Source organism: Dipodomys merriami, unplaced genomic scaffold (assembly GCF_024711535.1).
Source record: "Dipodomys merriami isolate MVZ:Mamm:240054 unplaced genomic scaffold, mDipMer1.0.p SCAF_7, whole genome shotgun sequence".
Lineage (NCBI taxonomy): Eukaryota > Metazoa > Chordata > Mammalia > Rodentia > Heteromyidae > Dipodomys > Dipodomys merriami.
The window spans coordinates 69,505,737-69,531,057 of NW_027206290.1; the positions used below are offsets into that span (position 1 = coordinate 69,505,737).

At 56.8% G+C, this 25,321-nt stretch overlaps 2 protein-coding genes across 2 annotated transcripts; one reads left to right on the plus strand and one right to left on the minus strand.

Moving 5' to 3' along the window:
• Nucleotides 1–292: 292 nt before the first annotated feature.
• On the plus strand, nt 293–13,162 carry Mylk2 (myosin light chain kinase 2). The gene is made up of 12 exons (XM_070007774.1): nt 293–455; nt 911–1,364; nt 2,061–2,359; nt 3,989–4,094; nt 4,657–4,750; nt 7,644–7,753; nt 7,839–7,980; nt 10,331–10,401; nt 10,492–10,620; nt 11,186–11,338; nt 11,467–11,599; nt 12,731–13,162. Exons 1-12 carry the CDS (start codon nt 404–406, stop codon nt 12,809–12,811), a joined length of 1,824 nt encoding a protein of 607 aa, XP_069863875.1. The 5' UTR covers nt 293–403; the 3' UTR covers nt 12,812–13,162.
• A 9,135-nt stretch (nt 13,163–22,297) lies between these two features.
• Nucleotides 22,298–23,530, minus strand: Foxs1 (forkhead box S1). The gene has a single exon (XM_070007775.1). The coding sequence runs from the start codon at nt 23,528–23,530 to the stop codon at nt 22,526–22,528; it is 1,005 nt and encodes a 334-aa protein (XP_069863876.1). The 3' UTR covers nt 22,298–22,525.
• Between the last annotated feature and the right edge of the window lie 1,791 nt (nt 23,531–25,321).

Consider the following 25,321-nt stretch of genomic DNA (forward strand, 5'->3'; position numbering starts at 1 on the left):
CAACACCATGTTACCCCCAGTCAGGCCGTGGGAAGAATGCCGTGTCCTCTGAACAGGGGCCAAGAGTGACAGGTGGTGGCAGCCTGAGCTGCATGGCCCCTGGTGTAAGAGATCCTCTTCCCCGTCCCCGCCTCCACTGCCCGCAACCCTGCCTCTGCCTCTGCCCACCAAGCTCAATCCCTTACAACCACTGCTGTGAGCAGCCCGCAGCCACCACGATTGTCCCTCTCCACTGTAGGTCTGTCTCTCTCCCTTGGTCAGCAGCCCTTGGCCTCCTGTCACCATAGCCATTGCCACAGCCAGGCCAAGAGGAGGCCAGCTGACAACCCCGGCACACCTCATACTTCTCTCTGCAACTAGAAAGACTTGATTTAGACGAACAGAAGCACATCCTTCCTACCTCATGGCAACAGAAAATGGAGCAGTTGAGCTGGAAACCCAGAGCCCATCAACAGGTGCCAAGGCGGGTGGAGGAGGAGCTTGGGAGTGGGTGTTTGAATTGCTCAGAGGGAGCTGTGTGGCAGAGGTGTCTTTGCATGGGTGAGGTGCCTGGGGTACTCAGAAGTCAGAATGATCTCTGGGCGGGGTTGGGCTATGTCCAGGTCCCACATGTAGCCCTCCCTGGAGAGACCAGGAAGACCTGCAGCCTCCCTGGAAGGCTGCTGGGATGCTAAACACTGTGTGAGGGGTGGAGGCAGGGGCAGTGAGGCCCACCCAGGAAGTCCCAGAAGCCTCCAAGGTCCTGGCAGCCAATCTCCAGGGCCAGCAAGTGGTCCCAGAGGCTCAACAGGACCTACGTTTGTGAGTGACTGCCTTGGGGGAGAGGCAGGCACAGAGCTGGTCTGCCCAGCCAGGCTGGGGAGGGAGGAGGAGAAGGTTGGTCCTGATGAGTTTCTCACGTCCTTTGCAGACAAGGCATCCAATGGCACTGCAGGGGAAGGACCTCCCGCTATAGAGAAAGGCTCGAGTCCCCCAGACACAGAAAAAGGCCTCAAGAAAGATCCAGACCCATCCTCTCTGAAAGAAGAAGCCAAAACCCCTGCTCCAGAGAAAGGGGATGGTGCCCTGCCTGTACCCCCTCCTAGCAGCCAGGGCCCTGAGGAAGTGGGCAGGGGCGATGAGGGTGGGGGCCCTGCGGAGGGCAGGGCTGCGGAGGGCCGTGCGGGGCCGCCAGCAGCCCTGCCTCAGGGGACGTCCACGGCCCAGGCCAGCAGCAAGAAGCCTGATGCTGAGCAGGGACCCTCAGGCTGCCAGGACCCCAGAGAGCCCAAAATGGGCAAGAAGGAAACAGAGAGCCAAGCAGCAGTCAGGAGGGGCTCACCTGCTTTTCTGCATAGCCCCAGCTGCCCTGCCGCCATCTCAAGGTGAGTGCTCTCTGCCCCGGAGTGGGAGGGGTCCTGCCATTGCTTTCCAGGAGTCAGGCCCTGCTGTCATCATGTTCGGGACTGGGGAGGGTAGCACTGGCATTCCACAGCCTCTGTCCTGGGTGCTGGCTTGACCACCCTGTCCCTTCAGAATGTTGGAATGACATGCCGCAGGTGTACCCCACAGACCATCCATGCTGCATTTCTCTAGGCTTCCAGGATGCAGAGTGCTCTTTATTCCAAGGGCTTGGGTCTAGTGAAGGACAGGATTAAGATGTCAGCAGGAGAGGATAGCTTTTTCTTAATACAATGGCTAGTATAATAGGAAAAGATGACCGCTCAGTTGGCTAAAATGAACTCATTCATATGTTATAAGCCACGACGATCATTATCATCAATTTGGTGATTGTACATTCATATCCATTAACATCCTCACAAATTTTATGACTCTAGATCTGTGTAGCTCCCTGGTTGTATCTACACTAGGACCAACAATTCTCTTGATAGTTATTAATGATTTTGAATCAATAGTGGAAAGAAATGGGCACAGACATCCCTCGATTTCATACAAGGTGAATGTGGAGGCCTTGTGGGGGTGTGGAGGGAGCCAGGCTTGTATTAGCTCTAGATGACAGGTGAGTTTCTAGAAGCCTCCAGACTTCTCTAAGGCACGTCATCTCGTTTCTCACTTTCTAGCTCTGAGAAGCTGCTGGCTGAGAAGCCCCCAAGTGAAGCGTCAGAGCTCATCTTCGAAGGGGTGCCTGTGACCCCTGCCCCTCCAGCTCCTGGGCCAGCCAAGGCAGAAGGAGGGAAGAACACCCTGGCGGGGAGCCAGGAGGAAGCAGCACAGAAAGCCCCAAGCCAGGCTGGCCAGGCGAAGGTGCAAGGGGACACCTCGCCGGGGATCAAGTTCCAGGCTGTTCCCTCAGAGACATCAGAGGTGGGGCAGGCTCTCTGTCTCACAGCCAGGGACGAGGACTGCTTCCAGATTTTGGGTAGGCCAGGGAAGGGTGGTGGCTGGGGCTACCCTGGGGATGGGGAGGGAAGGGGCCCATCCATCCCAAGTGGCTCCAGTCAGGGGGCTGAACTACCTTGGTCTAGGCCTCGGGCAGGCTCAACCTGTCTAAATGCCACTTGGTCCCAGGAAGTGTTTCATTTGGAAAGAAATGGAAAAGGAGAAATGGCGGGTCTGAAAACATACAGCAAAGACATCTTAACTCCACGGCCTACTTTGGATCTTAGCGTGATTTTTCTTTTAGCTGAAGGCAAGCATTCTACCACTTGAGCCACAGTGCTACTTCTGGTTTTCTGAGTGGTTTATTGGAGATAAGAGTCTTCTGGAGTTTTCTTCCCTGGGCTGATCCTCAGATCTCAGCCTCCTGAGTAGCTAGGATTACAGGTGTGAGCCAGCTGGAGTTTTCTTCCCTGGGCTGGCTTTGAACCTTGATCCTCAGATCTCAGCCTCCTGAGTAGCTAGGAGTACAGGTGTGAGCCAGCAACGCCTGGCTAGCGTGATTTTTTTAAAACCAGGTTTTCAAACCTGGTTTTAGGAAATCAGGCAGATCATTGGGGCAACACAAACTTGTTGGCATTGGAATCTGGGGACAATCTGTAAACGCCATCCTGAGTGTCATGAACTAGGAGCAGAGTGTTTGTGTAGGTTCGATCACTAAGGAGGCTGGGCACGTGAGATGGGGGCAGGATGGGGCACAGCTCTATAGGGGCTCAGAGTTGAATATGACCAAGCTGGGGGAGCTTGGGAAGAGGGAAGGGACACAGTGGGCTGGGGATGAGGTGAGATGGGGTCAGAAGAGGCCAGACTGTCCTGATACCCCTTCCTCCGGGCTGAGGTGCCCTGGGAGACCCGCCAGTCTGCCTGGTGAGCGGCACAGTGCCACCCAGACTGGGTGGGAGGACCTGGCGGCTGGGCGGCAGCCAGGGGCCCTGCCTCCTGCCCCCAGCGGCGACAGAGACCTCCGCCCCGCCCAGAGATCACATCCTCAGGGTGACAGGACCTGAACCACCTCCAAGGGCTGTCTGATTTATCACCAGCCCGGCTTCCCTGGCGTCTCTTGCTATTTATAAAGAGGTTTCCATTCCCGATGACTCAGCCCGTGGCCTTCAGGGCCCACAGTTCCCCAAGTAGCCACTAGATGGCAGCCTCTTCCTACCAAACAGCTCTGTCCCAGGGCTGTAGGGAAATCAAGAGGGAATGGTGAGTAGGTCCCATCCTTCAGACACAGAAAACCCTGCTCTCTCTGAGATTCCACTTCATGGTTATTATATTTTTAATAGAAATGCAGATAGCTTGGGGTGATGCTCTCCTATCTTACAATAAAGGTCAGAGAGGTCCACTCAGCTGTCTCATTCTTCTGCCAGGAGAAGCTGAGTCCCCTCTGACAGGGGCAGACACTTTCCAAGACTATTTTGGGTGTCAGCGGCAGAACTGAAATAGGAAACTGGGTCTCCTATCCCCTATCCTGGAGCCAGGTGTCCCCCAGGTATCACAGAGTGAACTTAAGTTCCCTGGAGGGAGGGGGCACCCAGGCCAGGGAGGGGCTCGCTGATTAAGCTTGATCCCCAGAAATCCTGACAAAGACCTCAACTCTGCTCTGCCTCCCCAGATGACTGCCCACCACCCCCGGCCCCCTTCCCGCATCGCATTGTGGAGCTGAGGACCGGAAATGTGAACAGTGAATTCAGCATGAACTCCAAGGAGGCGTTGGGAGGGTGCGAGAGGGATCCTGGGGTGGGAAACCCGGGCAGGAGAGCAGGCCTCAGTGCACAGGAGAGGGGCCCATGTGCATTCACTTCACGTGGTCACACGCGTGGTGTGTCAGCGGTCATGTACTGGTATGCATGTGCCATTTCCACGGACACCATTCAGTGTCCCAGAGGAAAGAGGCAGTCAGAAACAATTGACCTCTGCCTTCATTCCATATGCCATAGTGGCTCCTCAGGTCAAGCAAGCACTAGTTTGGGCCAGCACCCCTAACAGAGAGTTCCCTCCCTGTTACCTAAAAGGGGCCTCCCCGGTATCCCTGCCCACCTTACACCTTACCCTGTAAGGGTCCCTCTCAGGGCTGCGCTCCTCAGGAGCCGGGGCACAGTGTGCTCCATGCACTTGGTATGTGCAGTTCAGAGACTCCTCCACACCTTGTCCTGGCACACATATGGCTCCTGGCTTTAGGAGAGAGGTTTGGGGCTGGCAGGGGTGAATGTTCTGGAGCTCAGTCCCCTAGGGAGCCCTGGGTCTTCAGACTCCCCTCAATCCCACCTTTTGTCTCTCCAGTGGCAAGTTTGGAGCTGTTTGTACCTGTACAGAGAAAGCTACGGGCCTCAAACTGGCAGCCAAGGTCATCAAGAAACAGACTCCCAAGGACAAGGTAATGGGGGAGAGCTGGCTCTGTGGGAGAGGGGTTCCTGGAGCAGGCACCTCTAGTCTCCCTCAGCCTGTGCCCCTGGGCCCAGGCTGGTGCGTGAAACTTGCTACATTGAAGGTTTGAGAGAGACACACACACACAGACACACAGACACACACACACACACACACACAGAGAGAGAGAGAGAGAGAGAGAGAGAGAGAGAGAGAGAGAGCGCACCATCTTAAGGGCCCTGGTACCCCAAACCATAAATCATATACCCAGTTAGTGAACTTCTCCAGGGACATCTTTTGCTAGGTACAGGCTGTTTATGCCCTCGGGCTCGATTCAGTGATACACGTGTGGCTGTGAGGCAGGCTTCTGCTGGGCACTGGGGTCCTCAGGTGCCCTCTGGGAGCTGACAGCAAGGTGAGGAAGCCAGTGGAGTGCTTTGCCTTACACCCCTGGTATGGGCCAGGCTCAAGGCCAAGAGCAGTTCTTGTCCTGGGAATACAGACAGAGGCTCACGAGGGGTGAGGAGCTGGTGTGTAAGGAGATGAGGACAGCCTTACAAATTGATGTGCTTGGAGCTGTAACTCAGGGAAGCTGAGGAGTCCAGAGTAAGGGAGAGGGTAGAGAGGTTCCTGGCTCAATCCTGGGAGCCTGAGGAAGCTTCCTGGACCAGTTTCTCCAGGGTGAAGGCTTTGCAGAGAAAGAATAGATTAGAAGAATGGGATAGAATAGGATGGAGAAGAAGAGAATAAAATGGGAGAGAATAGAAAAGGATAGAATGAGCCCGGTGTCAGTGGCTCACACCTGTAATCCTAGCTACTCAGGAGGCTGAGAACTGAGGATCATGGTTCAAAGCCAGCCCAGGGAAGAAAACTTCAGAAGACTCTTATTTCCAATACATCACCAGAAAACTGGAGTGACACTGTGGCTCAAGTGGTAGAGCACTAGCCTTGAGTTGAAGAGCTGATGGAGAGCACCCAGGCCCAGAGTTCAAGCCTAATGACACACACACACACACACACACACACACACACACACACACACACAAATAAGATAGAATGGAAAAGAAAAGAAGAAAGTAAAATGAGAAAGAAAGGAATAGTATAGAATAGAAAAGAATAGAATAGTATGGGCAAGAATAGCAGAATAGGATAGCATTCCGATGCTGGTGGCTCATGCCTGTAATCCTAGCTATTCAGGAGGCTGAGATCTGAGGACTGGGGTTCGAAGCCAGTGTAGGCATGAGTCTATGAGGCTCTTATTTCCAATTAACCACCAGAAAACCAGAAGTGGCGCTGTGGCTCAAGTGGTAGAGTGCTAGCCTTGAGCAAAAAAACTCAGGGACAGGGCCCAGGCCCTGAGTTCAAGCCTAACCAAAATAAAAGGATAGAATGAGAAAGAATAGGATAGGATAGAATGGCATGGGAAAGAATAGAATACAATAGAAAAGAATAGAATGGGATAGGATAGCATGGAGTAGAATGGGAGGAAAGGGGAAGGAAGAGAAAGGCAGGAAAGGGAAAAGGACAGAGAAGCTGTAGGAGGAAAGACCTATAGGTCAGAAATAGCTGGGAGGCAGAAAAGTAAGGTTTGGAGAGCTGCAGGCACACCAGGTAGAGTGCAGCAAGGGTATGAGAAGCCACTCCTGATCTCTGCAGCCCAGAGTCACTTTGCAGCTGTAAGTATAGTGGGAAGGTGCATCTTTCCTATGCAGCCATATCCAGCTGTATCCTCGGTAGTCAGTGCTGGCACCTAGAGTATCCACAGTTGTTCCCAGCCTCTATCCCAGGACTTGGTTCAGTAGATGCTCAATACCTATGTGCGGCATGAATTTGTTGGCACCAGTGATTGGTTAATTGGTGACTGGGCGTTTTTCTTGCCATTCACTGTGCTGGGGACTGGGTGTGATGTGTGTGAGCACTGGGAGACACAGCTAGAAGCTAAAGCAAAATAAAAAGGCACCGTGTCAGGAACTGAGAAGTGCCAGGAGGGAAGATAGAGCCAGGTAAGGAAGAGCGAACAGGGAGCTCACAGTGGCTGCTCACTGTCGATAGGGCGGTGGGACGGCGGGAGGATGGGACGCAGCTTGGCTGAGAAAGTGGCAGGGAGGCGGGAGCTGAGGGGACAGAATCAAGAGCAGCCTTGTGGCGCCTGGCATTTAATGTCGGCCCTGGGGGGAGCAGCTGTAGGGAGAGGCCTGATATTACATGAACTTCCACAGTGTGAATAGTCCTAGACATATTGCTGTCCCCCCGTAATGTGACAACTGACTGGCAATTGTTCTGAAAGTGACAAATAATGCTGGCTTAGGTCCAGAGAGTAGAGATGGAGGTGGTGAGTCATGATTGGATTTAGAATCTAGTTTGAAGATGGAGTTCATTAAAGCACTCTCTGCAGAATGGGAAAGAGGAGCGTCGAAGGTGGCTCCCGGCCTTCTGTCCTGAGTGTGTGGGTGAAGCTTGGCAGCCTCCTTCTGGTGGGCAAGCTTGAGGCGGGGGAGGCAGCTCCACGGGCATAGTGGTGTCATCAAAGGCTTCACTGTGGACACGATCCATTTGAGGTCCTCTTGGCCATCTGAGGAACATGGAAAGGACGCGGCTGGATATTTTGGAACCCGGAGTGGGAGGAGAGCTCAGAGGCAGAGCTAGAGAATTGCAAGTCAATCATATTTGGATACAGTGTCAAGGCACGGACTCGAGGTAGAGGCCTGAGGAGTATGGGGGGGGGAGGGAGAGGGAGAGACGGAGAGACAGAGACAGAGAGAGAGAGAGAACACACGGGAGGAAGCTGGTCTGGCAGAGGTCCCGTGCAGGGCACCACAGGTCTGGCAGAGGGCAAGGTGCAGAGGTCTGAGGGCCGGGGCTGATGATGCTCCCCTGGTCCCTTTGACTTCTCTGACCCCCAGGAAATGGTGATGCTGGAAATTGAGGTCATGAACCAGTTGAACCACCGCAACCTGATCCAGCTCTACGCAGCCATAGAGACCTCGCATGAGATCATCCTGTTCATGGAGTAGTGAGTAGCACCTATGGGGTTGGGAGCTGGGCTGAGGGAGGCCGGCAGCCCAGCACAAGGCTGCAGAGGGGGTCTCTGTGTGCAGCATCGAGGGTGGTGAGCTGTTCGAGAGGATTGTGGATGAGGACTACCCTCTGACTGAGGTGGACACCATGGTGTTCGTCAGGCAGATCTGTGACGGAATCCTCTTCATGCACAAGATGAACGTTCTGCACTTGGACCTCAAGGTGCTGCCCCAGGGCCCCTGGGAGGGGTGCAGGGAGCACCCTTCCATCTCCCCATCCCTCCTTCTCCCCGTCCAGTCCTCCTTCCATTCATAGATTCTGAGTTTAGTACTTACCAAACATGCCAGGAGCTAGGCACAAGAGAGATGGGGCAGAGAGGATGCCCCAGCTGTCTCGTAACTTCTAGTCTAGCACTAAGTATTTCCCCAATCATTTGCACCCCATGAGCCCCAAGCTCTGGTCTAGTTGGTGTTCCTCATGCACCCACCTCAGTGTGGCCCGTGAGAGGTGCTGAGAATATTGGTTCATTCATTCAGAGCCAACACATAGGTGCTCAGGGTCTGCTTTCTGTAGCCAGTGCCTCATAGTAGAGATTCAAGGCCAAACTGACTAAGTCTAAATCCCTGCTGACAGCCAGTGGCTCATGCTTGTAATCCTACTTGCTCAGGAGGCTGAGATCTGAGGATTGTGGTTCAAACCCAGCCTGGATGGGAAAGTCTGTGAGACTCTTATTTCTAATTACCCACCAAAAAAGTAGGAAGTGGAGCCATAGCTCAAGTGGCAGAATGCCAGCCTGGGGCAAAAAAGCTAAGGAACAATACTCAGGCTCTGAGTTCAAGCCCCATGCATGCATGTTCAAGCACATGCATGCACGTGCACATGTGCAGACACACGTGTACAGCAACAGAACTATGTACATCCTTTCCTGAGCCAGCACAGAGCCATGCACATGGCAGCTCTCCTGAAATACCAATTGCCATCGAGTGGTAGAAGCTGTCTGTAGCTTAGGGATGCCTGCCAGGGGGTGGCATGGCATGGGGAGGGGTGGAGTGAGGGGTACGATGCCACCCTCGCAGCAAGTGTGCGTGGGTAAGTGGCAAGGTTAGATGAGATATTAATGCTGAGGAATGCGAACCTCTTTTCAGCATATGGGTGGCCTTTCCACCCATTTCCTTGACAACATGTGCTGCTGATGGCAGCTAAGACCCGCCCCCTCATGGTAAGACCACCCTTGGCCTGGCGCCTTGCCCCATAAGAAAGGAAAGGAGGGGCTGGGAAGGTGGCTCAGTGGTAGAGCGCTTACCTTGAATGCACGAGACCCTGGGTTCCATTCCTCAGCACCACATAAGCAGAAAAAGCTCAGCCTCATCCCACACACTTGCATCTTCTCTTTCCCTGCCATGGTGGGACATGAGGCTGAACTTTGTCCTTCCCTTACGTTGGTTCTGTAAAGACTCCAGGAAGCCGGGGCAGGGGCTGGGGGGCCTCACACCTGTAATCCTAGCTTCTCAGGAGGCTGAGATCTAAGGACCATGGTTCAAAGCCAGCCCAGGCAGGAAAGTTTATGAGACTCTTTTTTTTTTGTTAGTCATGGGGCTTGAACTCTGGGCCTGAGTGCTGTCCTTCAGCTCTTCAGCTCAGAGCTAGTGCTCTACCATTTGAGCTATAGTACCACTTCTGGTTTTCTGGTGGTTTATTGGGGACAAGAGTTTCACGGACTTTCCTGCCTGGGCTGGCTCTGAATGGAGATCCTCAGATCTCAGCCTCCTGAGTAGCTATGATTACAGGCCTGAGCCACTGGTGCCTGGCTTATGAGACTCTTTTTTTTTTTTTTTTGGGTCCAGTCATGGGGCCTGAACTCTGGGCCTGGGCACTGTCCCTCAGCAGTTCAGCTCAAAGCTAGCACTCTACCACTTGAGCCACAGCGCCACTTCCGGCTTTTTTTTCTTTTTGCTTATGTGGTGCTAAGGAATCGAACCCAGGGCCTCATGCATGCAAGGCAAGCGCTCTACCACTGAGCCACCTTCCCAGCCCTTATGAGACTCTTCTCTCCAATAAACCACCAGAAAACTGGAAGTGATATTGTGGCTCAAGTGGTAGAGCGCATGTCTAGGTGGTGCAAGAGCCTAAATAAATAAATAAGTAAATACTAGCTGAATGTGATTTCAGTAGCATTCAGTGAGTAGCATTCAGTCATTCATAGCTGACCATGATCAGTTCTTGTGTGTGCAGGATGTGCGCATGTGAGAGTTGGTGGAAGGAAGCCAGGGATCTCAGGGTCCCTGCTCTGATGTTTTCCTGCTCAGGTCTTTAGGGATCCATGCCCCGGTGGGCAGGGAGCCACACCTCTACAGCCTCAGGATTAGCTGGCTCTCCTGGCTCAAGGGAGGGAAATCAGGCTCAGTCAAGCGCACTAAGGGGTTTTGGCCTCCATCTGACAATTCTCTTGCAGGGCTTCAGCATCCTTTGTTGTGTCAGGGGCAGGCAGGTGTGAAGGGGTCCCAAAGAGGGAGTGTTAGCTGGGTCAGAGGCCAATTCAGGCCACCCTTCCACCCCTCCCTCGTCTCTCCAGCCAGAGAACATCCTGTGTGTCAACACCACCGGCCACTTGGTGAAGATCATTGACTTCGGCCTGGCGCGGAGGTACCACCGGGGCGGGCTGGTGAGGGTCAGCAGAAGGTGGAGAGGGCCTTGGGGACAGGCTGAGTCCTGAGCTCTTGATCTCACCCCCAGGTATAACCCTGATGAGAAGCTGAAGGTGAATTTTGGGACCCCAGAGTTCCTGTCCCCGGAGGTGGTGAATTACGACCAGATCTCTGACAAGACAGACATGTGGAGTATGGGGGTCATCACCTACATGCTGTGAGGCCCGAGGGAGAGTACCAGTGCCGGGGTGGGTTGGGGCAGGTGGGGGGGTCACAGAGGCCGAGCTTGGCCTCAGGGTCCTGATGAGGTGGCGCCTCCTCCCTGATCCCTCAGCCAGAGTTTACTTTTTGGGTGGGGGGTTGGGAGTGCCAGAGAGGGAGATTTGGTGCCTATTTTCTAGATGGAAAAGCCAAGGCCCTGAATGGCGTAGAACCCCAGCCAAGATCTCTGGACAGCAGATTGCAGATGGTTCAGGGTGGGAGGAGAGGGACGGTGGACATTTTCTTTTTTATTTTGTTGTGTACTCATCATACACCTGGTACTCACATTCCTCATCCTGGGAAGCTAGGATGCTCATGCCCATTTTACAGATGAGAAGAGTGAGGCTCAGAGAGGGGAAGTGACTTGCCCAAAGTCACCCAGCCAGATTCATACCCAGGTCTGTCCCACTTGGAAAGCTGGGGGTCTTTCTAGCACACGGTGCTACCTCCTAGGCTCTGCCCCCACCCTTGACCCCAGCACCTCAACCTCACCTCCCACTCTTGTCTTCCTCTTCTTCCAGGCTGAGTGGCCTCTCCCCGTTCCTGGGAGACGATGACACAGAGACTCTAAACAATATTCTGTCTGGCAACTGGTACTTTGATGAGGAGACCTTCGAGGCGGTGTCAGATGAGGCCAAAGATTTTGTCTCCAATCTTATCGTCAAGGACCAGGGGTAAGACTTACCCAGGGCATGCACTGTGAGTGTGCAAGCTCAGTGCATCTGCCCACAAAGTAGGCCCCAGGCCGGGAGCCCCGGGGACCTGGGCATGCCCACGCTCACTGAGCTGCCCTCCCACACAGGGCCCGGATGAGCGCTGCCCAGTGCCTCGCCCACCCCTGGCTCAACAACCTCGCTGAGAAAGCCAAGCGCTGTAATCGCCGCCTCAAATCCCAGATTCTGCTGAAGAAATACCTTATGAAGAGACGCTGGAAGGTGCCGGGGCTGGGGAAGGCAGGGGACAGGGGGTGGGGGAGCCTCCGGCTGGGGAGCAGCTTGGCTCCTGAGCCCAGCTCGCAACCCTGCCTTGGCAGGTTCTGTTGACCAGGCCGGGTCCTATCTCTTCCCTCTCATGCCTGGGCTGGCTCTCCTCCCAGAGCGGAGCCTTCTTCAGGGAAGGGTCTCTGACCTGGTCATAGTTCTTTCGTTTTCCCCCCAATTTTTTGTTTTTTCGGGTGGCCATGGGGCTTGAACTAAAGGCCTCGGTGCTGCCCCTGAGCTTTTTTGCTCAAAGCTAGTGCTCTACCACTTTCAGCCACAGTGCCGCTTCCAGTTTTCTGGTGGTTAATTGGAAATAAGAGTCTCATGGACTTTCCTGCCAGGCCTGGCTTCAAACCATGATCCTCAGATCTCAGCCTCCTGAGTAGCTAGGATTACAGGTGTGATCTACAGGACCCAGCTCCCAAATATTTCTTTCTTTTTTTTTTTTTTTTGGGTCTGGTCGTGGGGCCTGAACTCTGGGCCTGGGCTCTGTCCCTCAGCTCTTCAGCTCAAGGCTAGCGCTCTACCACTTGAGCCACAGCGCCACTTCTGGCTTTTTTCTTTTTGCTTATTTGGTGCTAAGGAATCGAACCCAGGGCCTCATGCATGCAAGGCAAGCGCTCTACCACTGAGCCACCTTCCCAGGTCCCCAAATATTTCTTGAACAGTTATTCCAGGCTTCTAGGATGCAACAGTGGACCCGGCAGGAGACAAGGATCCCAATCTTTGTGGACGTCCTTTGGTGGGAAGTAGAAAGTGGGATTTCCTTGGGTGGGAAGTAGAAACTTTCTACTTCTACCATCCTCCAGGCAGTGAGTGCTGCCAGTACCAAAGGCCCTGTGGCAGGTGACAAGTTTGAGGAACAGGGAAAAAGCCATTATTGCTGGAATGGGGTGAGAAAGGGAGAAGTGATGAAGTCAGAGAGGAACGAGGAGACCAAGATACACATAGCCGGGGCTCCATGGCCTCATAGGTGTCATGGCACCTCCGGTGGCCAGGTTGGGTATTGCACCCTCCCTAGCCATGGATCCTTCTGGAATAATCATTGACTGGGACTCCTTCTCTCTCATCCCCCCCTCTCTTCAGAAAAACTTCATTGCTGTCAGCGCAGCCAACCGCTTCAAGAAGATCAGCAGCTCAGGGGCCCTCATGGCTCTGGGGGTCTGAGCCCCAGGAGCCACCGAGGTCTGAACACAGCCGCGCAGTGGCCAGGGCTGAGGGCACACAGCCCCGAAGGCCGGAGAAGGCAGGCCAGATCCCTGGGGCCGGCTGGCCAGGACCGGCTGTGCCAGGCTGGGAGGCTCGGGGCTCCCCACGCCCCCCATGCAGTGATGCTTCCCCGACATGAGCCGCCTTGGACCTCAGAGTGTGGCCTGATCCATCTCGCTACTGCCTCCCCGATAGACATCGGACCCATCCGCCACATGACACTCCACGGCATCGATCCACGGTGTGGGGCTGCGCCCTGTCCCTGCCTTAGCTCCCCTTAGCTGCCCCTGTGGCCCCTGCTTTGCCCCACCCAGGATATGGGCAGCCTGGGCTTGCTCCTAGCTGGGGGGGGGAAATGATGGCGGCTGGGGGGCTGGGGGGGGTGTTCAGCAGGAGGGCTTCTGCAGTTGTGGATGGGGGACTTCCGGCCGGGGGCAGGCAGGGAGTTGTGCATATGATTTCTAAGGTCCAGCTGCCAGGGGAGACAGAGCAGGCTTTGTGAAGGAGGATTCCACGCGCCCTCCCCCATGTCCTCTCCCAATAGATAAGGCCTTGCACACACACACACACACACACACACACACACACACACCATCTGGCCCCCACCCACCTTCTTTGTGTGACCACCAAGACACAGGAATTCTGGGAGCCAAGGCACCCAGCCCAGGTCTGCCGGGGTGAGGGAAGAGGCCTGGGAACACAGGAAACCATCTCCAAGCTCACCCAAGGGCTGAGCCTGCTGCCTGCCCCAGAGGGCGCTCATGGCCTCAAGCCCATGGGCTCGGCAGGCCCAGGCGATCGAAGGCCGTTGGGCAGCCCCCAACCTGCTCTTAGCTTGTGCCTTGTAAATAAATGTACAGGTCGGTGCGGCCTGCTGCCCTGGGTGCGTGCCCATGCTTGTGTGTGATCAGATGACTACGATTGGCTGAGGGCCTACTGTGTGCCAGGCACTGGAGTACATGTACCTACAGCGTGCTGCTTACACAGGCAGACTCAGAAGCCTGCCTGACCAGCGTGGGGTCTGTCTGGGCAGGTGACTTCCCAGCACTGTGCCTCAGTTTCCACACTATGAGAGCAGTATCATACTAGCCAGCCTGCCCTGGGATGACCGAGCAAGCCTCTGGTTGAGCCTCTGTCTGAATTCTGGGTCCCATGATTCCCACAGCAGGAGGGTGGGAGATCGCTTAGAGGGGAGGGGATGGAGGGGTCGAGGTGGGAGAAGACTCCACTCACGTGGCAGATAGAGAGCCCATCAGTGGGATCCCTGGATGTCACAGGGCGGGGCTGGGCAGGGGGAGCTGCCAGTGTACTCGTCTTCATCTGATGCATGGGGAAACAGGCCGAGCAGAGAAGGAACTTGATGGCTGCTCAACAAGTTAGGGGCTGGGGCTGGAAATGAGGTCTTCTCCACCTGCTGAGCAGACAGCAGGGTTGTCCCTGCAGGGCAGTGGCCATTTGCCATTGCCCTGCCATGGCTCTCCGCTCCCCACTAGGGGCTGCTGCTCTGCTCACAGGGACCGGATGGGAGTGCCAGGCTCAGAGAGGCTCAGCCTCTGCTCACCCAGCAAGTCAGTGGTGGACCAGACCCTGAGTCCAGCCGGGCTGGGCACAGAGCCCCTGCGCTCACCCCTGTACCCCAGCCTCTTCCCACCAAGCCTGGGCCTGCAGGGACAGAGAGAGCTCAGCTGTGCCTTGGATGTGCTGCCTCCTGGAGGGCGGGGCTAGGCACCTCGCCGCGCTCTGCCTTGTGGTAGATGCCATGCCGGGTACAGGATGGAGGACTTCTGGGCCCCAGCTTGGCCCTGCCGCTGTGGGGAGCTGGGAGGCTCAGAGCCTGGCTTGGGATCTCTGTGGGAGGTGGCCCCACAGCCACGCACCCCTGCCCGTCCACTCGCCGGCCCGCCCGCCACCTGCCAGCTGGGCCAGGCCTGTGGTTTCCGCTGAGTGGCCCGCTTGGCCTCACTGGCCTCCACCCAGGCTGAGCCTCGGCCACACAGCTCGATGATGAGGGATGAGTCACCACTGGGGGGAGGGGAGGAGGGGAGGTTCAGCCAGAGCAGAGAACCAAGGCCTGAATCCATATGGGGGAAACCAAGGCCCCCATGAGGAGGGTCCTACATCAAAGATGGCAGCAACTGGGACTGGAATGCCGCCCTCCAAACTCCAGCCTCTGTTCCCTCCTTTGTAACGTGAGACTGACAACCTCAGCCCTTCTGTCCTCTGCCGCTTCTAGGGTCCTATGACAGTCGAGAGCGGGGATGGGATGCCCCATCATCATATTTCCCAGGTGAGGAAATAGGTTCAGAGAGGAGACGTGACTTACCCAAGGCCACACAGGAAACGAACATGTCCTGGGCCAAAGCCCACCCAGAACCATGGGACTGGGGCTGGTCTTGCTCTCCTTCCCAGAGCGCATTTTGGAAAGTTTGTGTGTGTGTGTGTGTGTGTGTGTGTGTGTGTGTGTGTGTGTGCACGCACGTGCACACACATGCACGTGGATGTGCCAGAACTGGGCTTGGTTGCTCTCCCTTAGCTTTTTCACTCAGCTCTACCACTTGAGCCACACCTCTATTGCTCTCTTTTAGTTGATTAATTGCACATAAGAATCATGTAGACTTTCCTGCTCAGGCTGGCTTTGAACTGCAATCCTTAGATCTCAGCCTCCTGCGCGGCTAGGACCACAGGTTTGGAAAGCTCTTTAGGTAGTCAGGCCTCTCTTTTGGGCATCTCCTGGTCTCTATAGGCAGAGAATATAGATTTGATCGTAGAGATGGGGACAATGGGGTCTTAAGAGAGATTTCGTTCTTACTGCAGGCAAAGCTGGGGCCACAGCCGTTGGGGCAGAGCTGCCCTCTCTGGAGGCCTGGACTCCAGCCCCAGTGCTCTCAGTAGAGTTCCCATCCCTGGCTGTCACAGAGGAAGAATTTTTCACCCTAGGAGCAGCCCAGACGGAGGGGGGGGAAGTCCATGGCTGGTTTGGAATTGCCAAGCTCCAGGACTGGACCTGGGCTCTGAATCGAGGGTCCTGCGGTCCCCAGGGCGCCAGGCTGTGAGCCTCCTCCCTGGGGCATGGCGCAGCCCCCCAGTGTCCGTCCCATGTCTTCCCTGGTGCATGGTAGGCCTTCAAGATGCCGGGCCCCAAGCCCTCCCTCCACAGGATCCTGGTCATCCTCATGGGCCAAGAAGGGTTAAGACGCTCTGTGGGACCCTTTCCTCCCAGCTGGTCCCAGCCCAGAGTTCCCCTCCAAGCCCATTTCCTGCCTCTGAGCCTTGGCTGGGCCCACAGTGAGCACCCCCATGGGTCTGGAAGCCACTGAGACCACATCTGGTTTGGATTACCCCAGGGCTGGTGACGTTGCCTTTTCCTGTCTGGGTCGAGTGGCCTCAAATTCCACCGGCCACCTTGGACCCAACAAGGCGGCGGTGGGAAAAGATTCAGCCAGTGACAGGGTGTAAGGCAGCCTGGGCGGTCCTGAAGGAGGTGCCCCAAAGGCCTGGACTGGACCCTGAGAGCCGCCCGCCCGTGCGCCTGTGTCCGGCCCGCCCTCCTTCCATCCCTTAGACGAGTGGTGTTTACTCAGCAGGTACTTTCTTTTCTTTGCCTTGTCTCCTTCGTTTCTTTGAGACCCAGTCTTGCTCTGTAGCCCGGCCTGGCCTCCAACTCTCAACCCTGTTGCTTCAGCCTCTTGAGTGCTGGAGGGTGACAGGACACACTCAACTAGAGGGCGTAGCTTCCCCAGCAGCAGAGCACAGGTGGGGGAAACTGAGGCAGGCAGAGTACATGGGCAAGGAAATGGCCCCCAGCCAGCAGAGTCAGATGGCAAGGCAGACAGTCCAATGACTTCAGCCCTGTAGGTCCCGTCCCGCTCCGGTGGGCCTGGCTCAAGCAGGAGGCCAGACAGGAAGTAATGACTTCTACACTAAGGGAGCGCACGACCTCTGGGACTATATAACTCTTGAAACCATGGGGAGGGAAAGGGACAGGAAGCAATATTCTCTTCTGGGGGACAGGGTGGGGGGGCGTGGCACCCACGGGGAGCTCAGGGAAGGATGGCTCAGACAGCACTGAGGATGTTGTAGGCCGAGGCACGCCCTCAGACTGAGAATACACTTGATTGGAGCTTCTACACAATGGGGTCTTTGTGTGGGACGGCAAAGTAGAAATCAAGTCTGGGAAGGTGGTCAGAAGCTTGAGAGGCAGGCTGACTCGGGGCAAGAGGGAGCCATAGAAAGGTTCTGAGCAAAGGAAGGATGTGGTCACATCCACACTGTCACTGGATCCCCACAGCCAGGTCAGGCAGGTCAGTAAATGTGTGAGAGAGAAAGAGATCGGAGGCCAGAAGACCAGGGGAGGCCAAGCCCCATTTGCATGAGAGAGGCTGTAAGGATCCAGGTTGGAGAGGGAAGCACCAAGCTCAGGCCCCTCTTAGGCAGACAGGTACGTAACAGACATTGGGCTCCAGGTTGAACAGAACACAGTTCAGATTCCCTATTTATCCTCTCAGAGGCTCAATCAATCTCAGTCAGAGGCTGAACCTGAAGGAGAGAAGCCCGAGGCTGCCGTGCCGCTGGAAGGCGTCCGGGCTAAAGGAGGAGCAGGCACGAAGGCTGCTCAGGGCCAGGGGAGGACGGGGGAAGGAGGCAGATGAAGCCACACCACGCAGGCCCTTACCCATAAACTCCCGCCGGGCTGTTGCTCAAAACCAGAGGAGCCCCTGGGCTCTTTGAGATTCCGTCCATGGTAAACGGTGAGTGGGTGGCTGTGATTCCACTCAGCAGACATTCACTTACTGAGGTCTCTCTAGGGGTTGGAATGGAGGAAGTGAACAAGACAGACCCCAGTTCCTGTCCCCCTGAAGTTTTCATGCTAAGGTGGAGACACAGGATGGAAGGCGTGCACACACCTGTGTCACGGTGCATTGAAACAGGTCTTCTGTGGAAGCAGAGACAAGGAGAGAACACTGTAGAGGTTGCTGGAGGCGTGATGGTGTTTGACGTGAGCTCCGCAGGCAGAGACAGAGAATTTCCAGGTAGTGTGAACAGCTTGTGCAAAGGCCCCGAGGAGGGGAGAAGAATCACACGGGAGCCAGAAGCTGGCTGCAGCCAAAGGGCAAGCCTTTCTCTCAAGTACTCAAGTGAGAGCAGGGTAGCCTGAGGCTTGGCACCGAAGACTGTGGTTGGGAGGAGGCAGCTCCAGTCAGCTCTAGTCTTCCGGGATGACCAAGTGACTAAATGAGCCTCTGGCCTGTTTTTAGCCTCAAGACCACTTCCTCCTGTCCCACCAGCTGCCTCCCTGAGTCATGCCCAATCACAGGAATAGCAGACAGGAATAGGGGACTAAGCACCTCTGAAGCTCCACTCTGGGAATGCGGTTTCTTCCCCTGTGTGGAGAAAGCAGCCAGAGGCCCGGCCCAGGCCTCCAGGCCCTCCAGTGGGGCTGGTTTTCTTTTTCTTTTTGCTTTTTGTCAGTCCTGCGGCTTGAACTCAGGGCCTAGGTGCTAGCCCCGAGCTCTTTAGGCTCAAGGCTAGTGCTCTACTACTTTGAGCCACAGTTCTACTTCTAGGTTTTGGGTGGTTAGTTGGAAATGAGTCTCACAGACTAGTCTGTCTGGGCTGGCTTTGAACCACGATCCTCAGATCTCAGCCTCCTGAGCAGCTAGGTGTCTGGCGGGGTTGGTTTTTTTGTTCTAAGTTCATCCCCTTGATCCTACTGTCCCTTGTAGTATGCAGGATGGGACTTCCTACAGACCAGTTCTGAGGGTGGGGGGGAGCGAGGGACAGAGACCTTATCTCCATTTTACAGATGAGGAAACTGAGGCTCAGAGAGCCAGGAAGTAGGGGAGCTCATGGCCTTGCCGAAGGCACAGTCTACCCTCCCTCTGTGTCCTCTCCTCCTTCCATTACCAGGACAGGGAGGAGGGGGCAGGGGACAAGCCCAGGACCCAAAGGCATATGCATTGCACCAAACAAACACATTGTGATTTCCATGCGCCCCACTTGCTCTGCGGTCATCCTCGCAGCCACCCCATGGGGTAAGTACTGGGAATGTCCACACGAGGGACACAGAGACGGGAAGCTACTTGCACAAGGTCACCCAGCAAGGAAGTGGCGGCGCTGGGATGAGTGCAGCCGGGCCTCTGGCAGCCGGGCCTGGGTGGTGATGGGAGTCTGGGCAAAGAAGGGAGGTTCTGGCTGAAGCCTGGATTCCTGGGTTTTTGCACTCCCTGCAGGCCAAGAGACGGACAGACAGACGTGCCAGGCCGCTACCACCTCCCCCTGCTTCCTCATCCTTGTGGCAGCCCGGGCCTCTGGGGGAGAGGGTCTCTGCCGGCCAAAGCGCTGTCTGGGCTGTGGGAAGGCGTGGAACCGGGGCTGTGGAATGCCATGGCGGGGGAAGGAAGCAGTGGGCGGAAGGCGGGCCTGAGATAAGAGGGGTGGAGGAGGCCGAGGAAGGCCAGTGCTGGGTGGGGGTGGTCTCCTGGGCGGGGGGCGTCCTCTCCCCACTTGACCTCAGACCAGAGGCCAGCAGGTGGAGAGGCCCTGCAGTTCTTTGGCAGGGAAGGCGGCCTCCCTGTTTCCTGAACCTTGCATGAGCTCATGGAAGCGCTGTCAACACTGGTATTCTGAGAATCTGAGCGGCTGTGATTAAGGAGTCTGGAATATTCCCCACCCCCACCCCACCCCCGTTGTGGGGTTTGAATTCAAGGCCTGGGTGCTGTCCCTGAGCTCTTTTGTTCAAAGCTAGTGCTTTACCACTTTGAGCCACAGCTCCACTTCCAGTCTTCTGGTGGTTCATTGGAGATAAGAGTCTCAAGGATTTTCCTTCCCCGGCTGGCTTTGAACTGTGATCTCAGCCTCCCGAATAGCTAGGATAACAGGTGTAAACCACCACTGCCCTGCCTGGAATATTCGTAACTACTGATTCTGCCCTGTTAGGATTTGAGCCCTGTGCTACAAGGCAAGGGACCAATACCTTTTCTGCTCTGGCCTGCAGAGGCGGCACGGTACCAGGGATCAGTCTGGAGGCAGAGCACCCTCTACAGGTGGGGACCCTAGAAGCAGAGCCAAATGCCACAGTCCCTCTCCGTAGCTTTAGAGCAAGGGGGGGGGGGTCCCATGGGTGGGCTGAGAAGACAGCTCCGCTTCCCCCTTGCTGTGTGACCCTGAGCACGCTGCCCGCCTTCCCGGATCTCAGCCTCCAGCTATGTCAAGATGCTCTTTGGGCAGGGCTAGGTGAGGAGCCCTTGCCGCCCTCTGGCACCCGCACCCAGGTTGGGGTGGTGGTGGTGGTGTGATCACACAGAGCCAGAGGTGTCTGGGTGTCTGTTGGTGATGGAAAGAATGTGAGGGCAGGAAGCCCTGTGGGTGGGGTGTCCGGCTGGGCAGCGGGCAGGGGGCGGCGTGGGCTCACAGTGTCTAAACCTCCGGGCATGGGCCTCCTCCGGGCCATCAGCCAGGTCAGACTCTCCCCTGGGACTCAGACCCAGAGAGTCAGGCTGCCCACCCCACTCTGCTGGGCAGAGGGAGTGAACTCAAGGCCCAGAGAAGCGGGCACTGAGCCAGGCTCGCAGGGGGAGTCTAGGGCCGGAGCTCAGCCCTGGGTTGTGCTTGGGGAGTGGGACTGATTGGGGCAGGGGGAGGTGATGTCTCTACTTTTTTGACAGACGAGACATCTTTGGGGGGGGGGCAGAGAGGGGTAGACCAGAGCTGAGCTGTGCCCTGGGTGTGACTGGGCCTTCCACATGGGCCCCGGGGGCCCAGAAGAGCAGAGGCCTAGCATTCTCCACAACACCCTTCCTAGCTCCCAGGCTGAGACTCCTTGGGAGTGGGGGGCAGGCAGGATGCTCCCCTGCCTCTGTACCTCCCAACCTCCCACACACCCAGCCAGAAAGCAGCCAGTCAAGAAAGCAGCCCCTCCAACTGCCTGCCTGCCCACCTGCCCGCCTGCCCGCCTGCCCGCCTGCCCGCCTGCCCGCCTGCCCACCTGCCCGCCTGCCTGCCTGCCTGCCTGTCTGTCTGTCTGTCTGTCTGTCTGTCTGTCTCTCACTCTCTCTCTCACACACACACACACGCATACCCCGTGGTACACAGCCATGCGGGGTATCTGCCCTCCGTCTCCCCCCTTGCTCACGCAGGGCCGCGTCCCCTCCTGCCCACCCACGAAGCAGCTTCCTGAGGTGGACAGACCCTCCCTCCTCCCCAGGTCTCCAGGCGGGGTGTGGCAGCCCTGGTGGGGAGGGGGCGGTCCCAGCCCTTCCACCCGCGGGGAGGGGAGCCGGTGCTCCTTCGGTCCCCCCCTCGTCTCAGCTCTGGAGTCTGTGGGAACCAGACAGAGCAGCGTGTCCAGCCGGGCTCGCTTCCTCCCCGGCCCCAGGGGACGTGCGGAAGGAGGGGAGGCCAGAGCGAGGGCAGTGTGGCCGGCTGCCCAGGCAAGGCCTCTGCAGGGACCCGGGCTGCCTGCCCACGGAGGGCTCCCAGTCCCCTGGGTGTCACCTTGTGGGACATAGGGCCCCAGGGCTCCATACTAGACATCAAAGTGGGGGAGCCCCCCCGGCATCCCCGTCCCTTCTTCTCCTTATATCACAGTCCAGACAGGCAACTGAGGCTCCAAGAGGGAACAATATGCCTCTGGTGTCCCCAAGGCCGGGGACAGCGAGGTTTCAGGTTTTCTGTTCATTTGAGGGGTGCCATGAGTATCCCATGCCTCCTGTTTTGATATAAAGCAGGTGGCTAGAAGATCAACACTCAGGACTCAATGTCTGATGGATGCCTACGAAGCCACAGACACGATCTCTGCCCCTGCCCCTTCCTCAGGACCCCTCAAGAAGCGGGAGGGGGGGTGGCCAGGAGAGCTCCCTGTTCGTGTGGGAAATCCTAAGAGGCAGGTCAGTACTGCCTTTTCCCATGGGGTCCCTGTCTGCACAAGGGACCCGTTTGCTCCTGGCATTCCAGGATTTCACATACTGAGCTCTCCCTTGAGCCTCGGCCTGCTGGCCACCCTGCATTCTCTCCAGCTGAGGTCAGACCCACACAGACCTGGTACCATTTCCTCATTTGCCACCTGGAGTCAGAGCTAGCTAGGGAGCCTCAGTTTCCATTCCTGTAAACAGGCTGATATTCCAGGCCACCTAGGAGAGATAGCTACAAGCCAGGGGTAGAAACGAGGCCGTTTTGCCGTCGGCATGACGGCTCATGATAAGGGGTACAGAGCTACAAGCCAGCCCCAACTCTACCCTGCCTCGTCTCTCCCCAGGTTGCACCCCTCCCCTCTCCCTCCTCATTTCCCACTTTCCCTGAGAAAGTCCCCAGCAGGAGGAATCTCAAGTGAGACATTTTCATGCAGGTGCCCCCCGCCAATACCACTCACAACCCCCCCCCACAATCCAGCATCCTGGCCCTCGCCCCCAACCACCCAATAAGCTGACCCTCTTCACCACACTGCCTTTATTGGCCTTGACAGCCACAGAGTGAATCCCAAAGAGCCCTGCTTCCCCTCACCCCGAGTCTGTGCGGAGGCCCCCAAGGCCTAGATGAGTGTTGCCGCTCCAGTCTTGGCTTCCTGTCCTGCTGGCCTTGGTCTGGGAGGACCGGGTCCTTCCAGGGTGCTCCAGTCCCCGAAGCCAGGCTCAGCCTTTGTGTGGGGGGGGGAACCCCGCGGAGGTGCGGCTTCCTTCACTCGAAGAAGAACATTCCTGGCGCCCGGTAGAGGCACGGGGGCAGCCCCAGTGGGTAGCCAGGGCCTCCCTGGACGGGAAAGCCCCCTGTTACCCATGGTTCCTTGGGGTCAGCTGGCAGGGGTAGTGGGGCCTGGAGTGAAGCTGGAGGGGTGGCTGGTGCCGGGGCTGTGGAAGCCAAGAGGTGGTCAAGGCCGGGGTCGGCCCCCATGCAGAAATTCAGCGCCTGCAGCCGGCACTGGTAGCTGCTCCCGCTGCCTGCCTCGGGGGCCAGGATGGGCGTCGGCGTCTTGCTGAAACCCTCAGCTTCCGAGAAGCCGCTGGGAAAACTAAAGGCTGGGCATGGAGAGGCCGAAGCGGTCCCAGGGGCCTGGCCTGGGCCTGCGGCCTTGGGCATGCACAATTCTTTGGGCTCCGTGGGTAGGCGAGGCCTGGCATCAGAGGTTGCTGGGCCCGTGCTGGCTGGCAAGGCACCTTCCGGACCCCCAAAGCTTAGGCTTTTGGGGTCTGGCAGCTCTGACAAGAAAGGGCACTGTCTGTCAGGCGTGGTGTTGGGGACTCCGGGGTCCTGGCTGGTGGCTCTGAGGGCTGCCCGGGCTGCCCGGGCAGGGCCCTTGGTGCCCTGGGCACCTGCTCGCCGAGTGAAGCGGCGGCGGCGGCGGAGGAAGCTGCCGTGCTGGAACATGTCGTGGCAGTCGGGGTCCAGAGTCCAGTAGCTGCCCTTGCCTGGCTTGCGGTCATCGCGGGGCACCTTGACGAAGCATTCGTTGAGAGACAGGTTGTGGCGGATGCTGTTCTGCCAGCCGGGCCGGTTGTGGCGGTAGAAAGCAAAGCGACCCATGATGTAGCGGTAGATACCACTGAGCGTGGCCCGCTGCCCCGGGGAGCTCTGGATAGCCATGGCGATCAGGGCTATGTAGCTGTAGGGGGGCTTGGTGGGCTCAGCGGAGGGGGGCAGGGGCCCGGAGGGGGGCTGCTGCTCCATGGTGGCCAGGCACAGCATCCAGGGTTGGCGGGCCGGCACAGCCTGCCCGGGCTGTTAAAGGCCCAGTGGCCCAGCCTCCCAGCCTGGAAAGGCAAAAAGGGGTGGGCCGGCCAGGCTGCCCTCCCTTCCTCCTCACTGCCCCCTCCCACCCCCCACCCCCCCTCTGCAAGACCCAAGAGGGGCGGGCAGGAGAGGCCAGGGCTGGGAAGCTGTGAGTCGCTCACTCACAGAAGGTGGGAGGGAAGGACCGAGAACCCCCTCAGCTCACACAGGCTGGGTGGTGGTGGCCAGGGAGGGACAGGATGTGAAATTAAGCTAGAAACCAAGCCAGCTAGGATCAGAAACCTAAAGAAGCCGAGGCAGAGGAAAACAGACAGGGAAGAGAAAGAGGTGAGACATCAAATGGGCAGACACAGGCAAGAGGGAGACATACTACAGGGAGAATGAGAATCGTTGAGAGACAAAGAACCAATCTACAGACAGACAGAAGGAGCCACAGAGAGGCACAGGTAGGGAGCCAAGGTGGGGCAGGGGGAGGGGGCAGGCTGATGCGAGGACGGAGACCGCAGGGCAGAATTTGAGCAGAGACTCCTTAGAGTGGGGAAACCCCCAGGAGTCTCCTCTGCAGTCTTGACCCTAGTCCCTCCCTCCTTCCCCCGCCCCTCCCATTTCCTTTCCTCCCAGCAGTGCAGAGCCTTGGGTGCCACTCTGTTCCCAGCCCTCCTTCCAAATGGGGTTTGGACACTCGGTGAGGAGGCCGCACTCCCCAGTGCCGCTGCACCCTGGCGCCCTCTAGTGACTGGTGTGGGGAGGACAGCTATCAGGGCAGAGATGCTTCTAAGCCCCTGGCCTGGCCTGTGTCCCCATTCTAAAATGGAACTGACAAGTCTTTTCTGTCCAGAGCACTGTGAGGGTGTAGGCTGCCTTCCACAGAAGCCAGAACTTTAGGGGTGCCTGACATGGGTGTGGATTGTCACGGAGGCTCCCCTAGCTGCAGGCCCAGGTCGAGGTCCAGCTGACAGCCCTTCTGAAGAATGGATCAGTATCACCCTCTGCCTGCCCACTCCCACGTGAGTGGTCACCTCCTCCTGGGTAACATTTCCTTCTTGGACCGACCCTGTTCTGGAAGTCCTCATAGCTTCTTTTGAATAGATGAGGCTCAGAGAAGTAACTTGCTGGAGATTACACAGCTAGTGAATGATAAAGTTGGAGTTTGAATGCAGGATTTTATAACTTTTGCCAGTCAGGAGGGGGGACTGTCATAGGACCTCAGCCAGAAGACAGACTGGGAACTTCAAGAGAGCAGTGAGAGCAGTTTTGCTCTGTCCTTGGTCTCCAGCACTGGACATTGGAACAGAGGCTTGGAACAGAGTAGATGTTCACTGAATGTCTGTGGAGTGACTGTGAAAAACAGCAGTCAAATAACTTCTGTCCTTGGTGGGTTCATCATTTCCCCCTCACATGCAAGTGGCTTCCTGGCTGAGGCTGCAGTTCAGAGGTAGAATGGGTGTGCTCTTACCATGCACCGCTGCGCCAGCAATAAAGTGGCTTACTCAGATCTCACAAAAGGAGATTGATCATGTTGGTATCTATAAGAGGATTCCTGGACATAAAGTCCGAAATCAGAAAAGGGGAAAAAAAGTTACTCTACCCACAAGTCAGGGGGGATCCAGTTCTGCAGAGTTCCCTACACATTTTTTTTTCAAGCAATAGTCGGGCTTAGAGAGAATCTTCCACTTTGACCTCTGACCTGGAGCTAGAAGTATCTGGGAGCCAGCTTAAGTTATCCAAAGACTGCAGGAGCTGGTG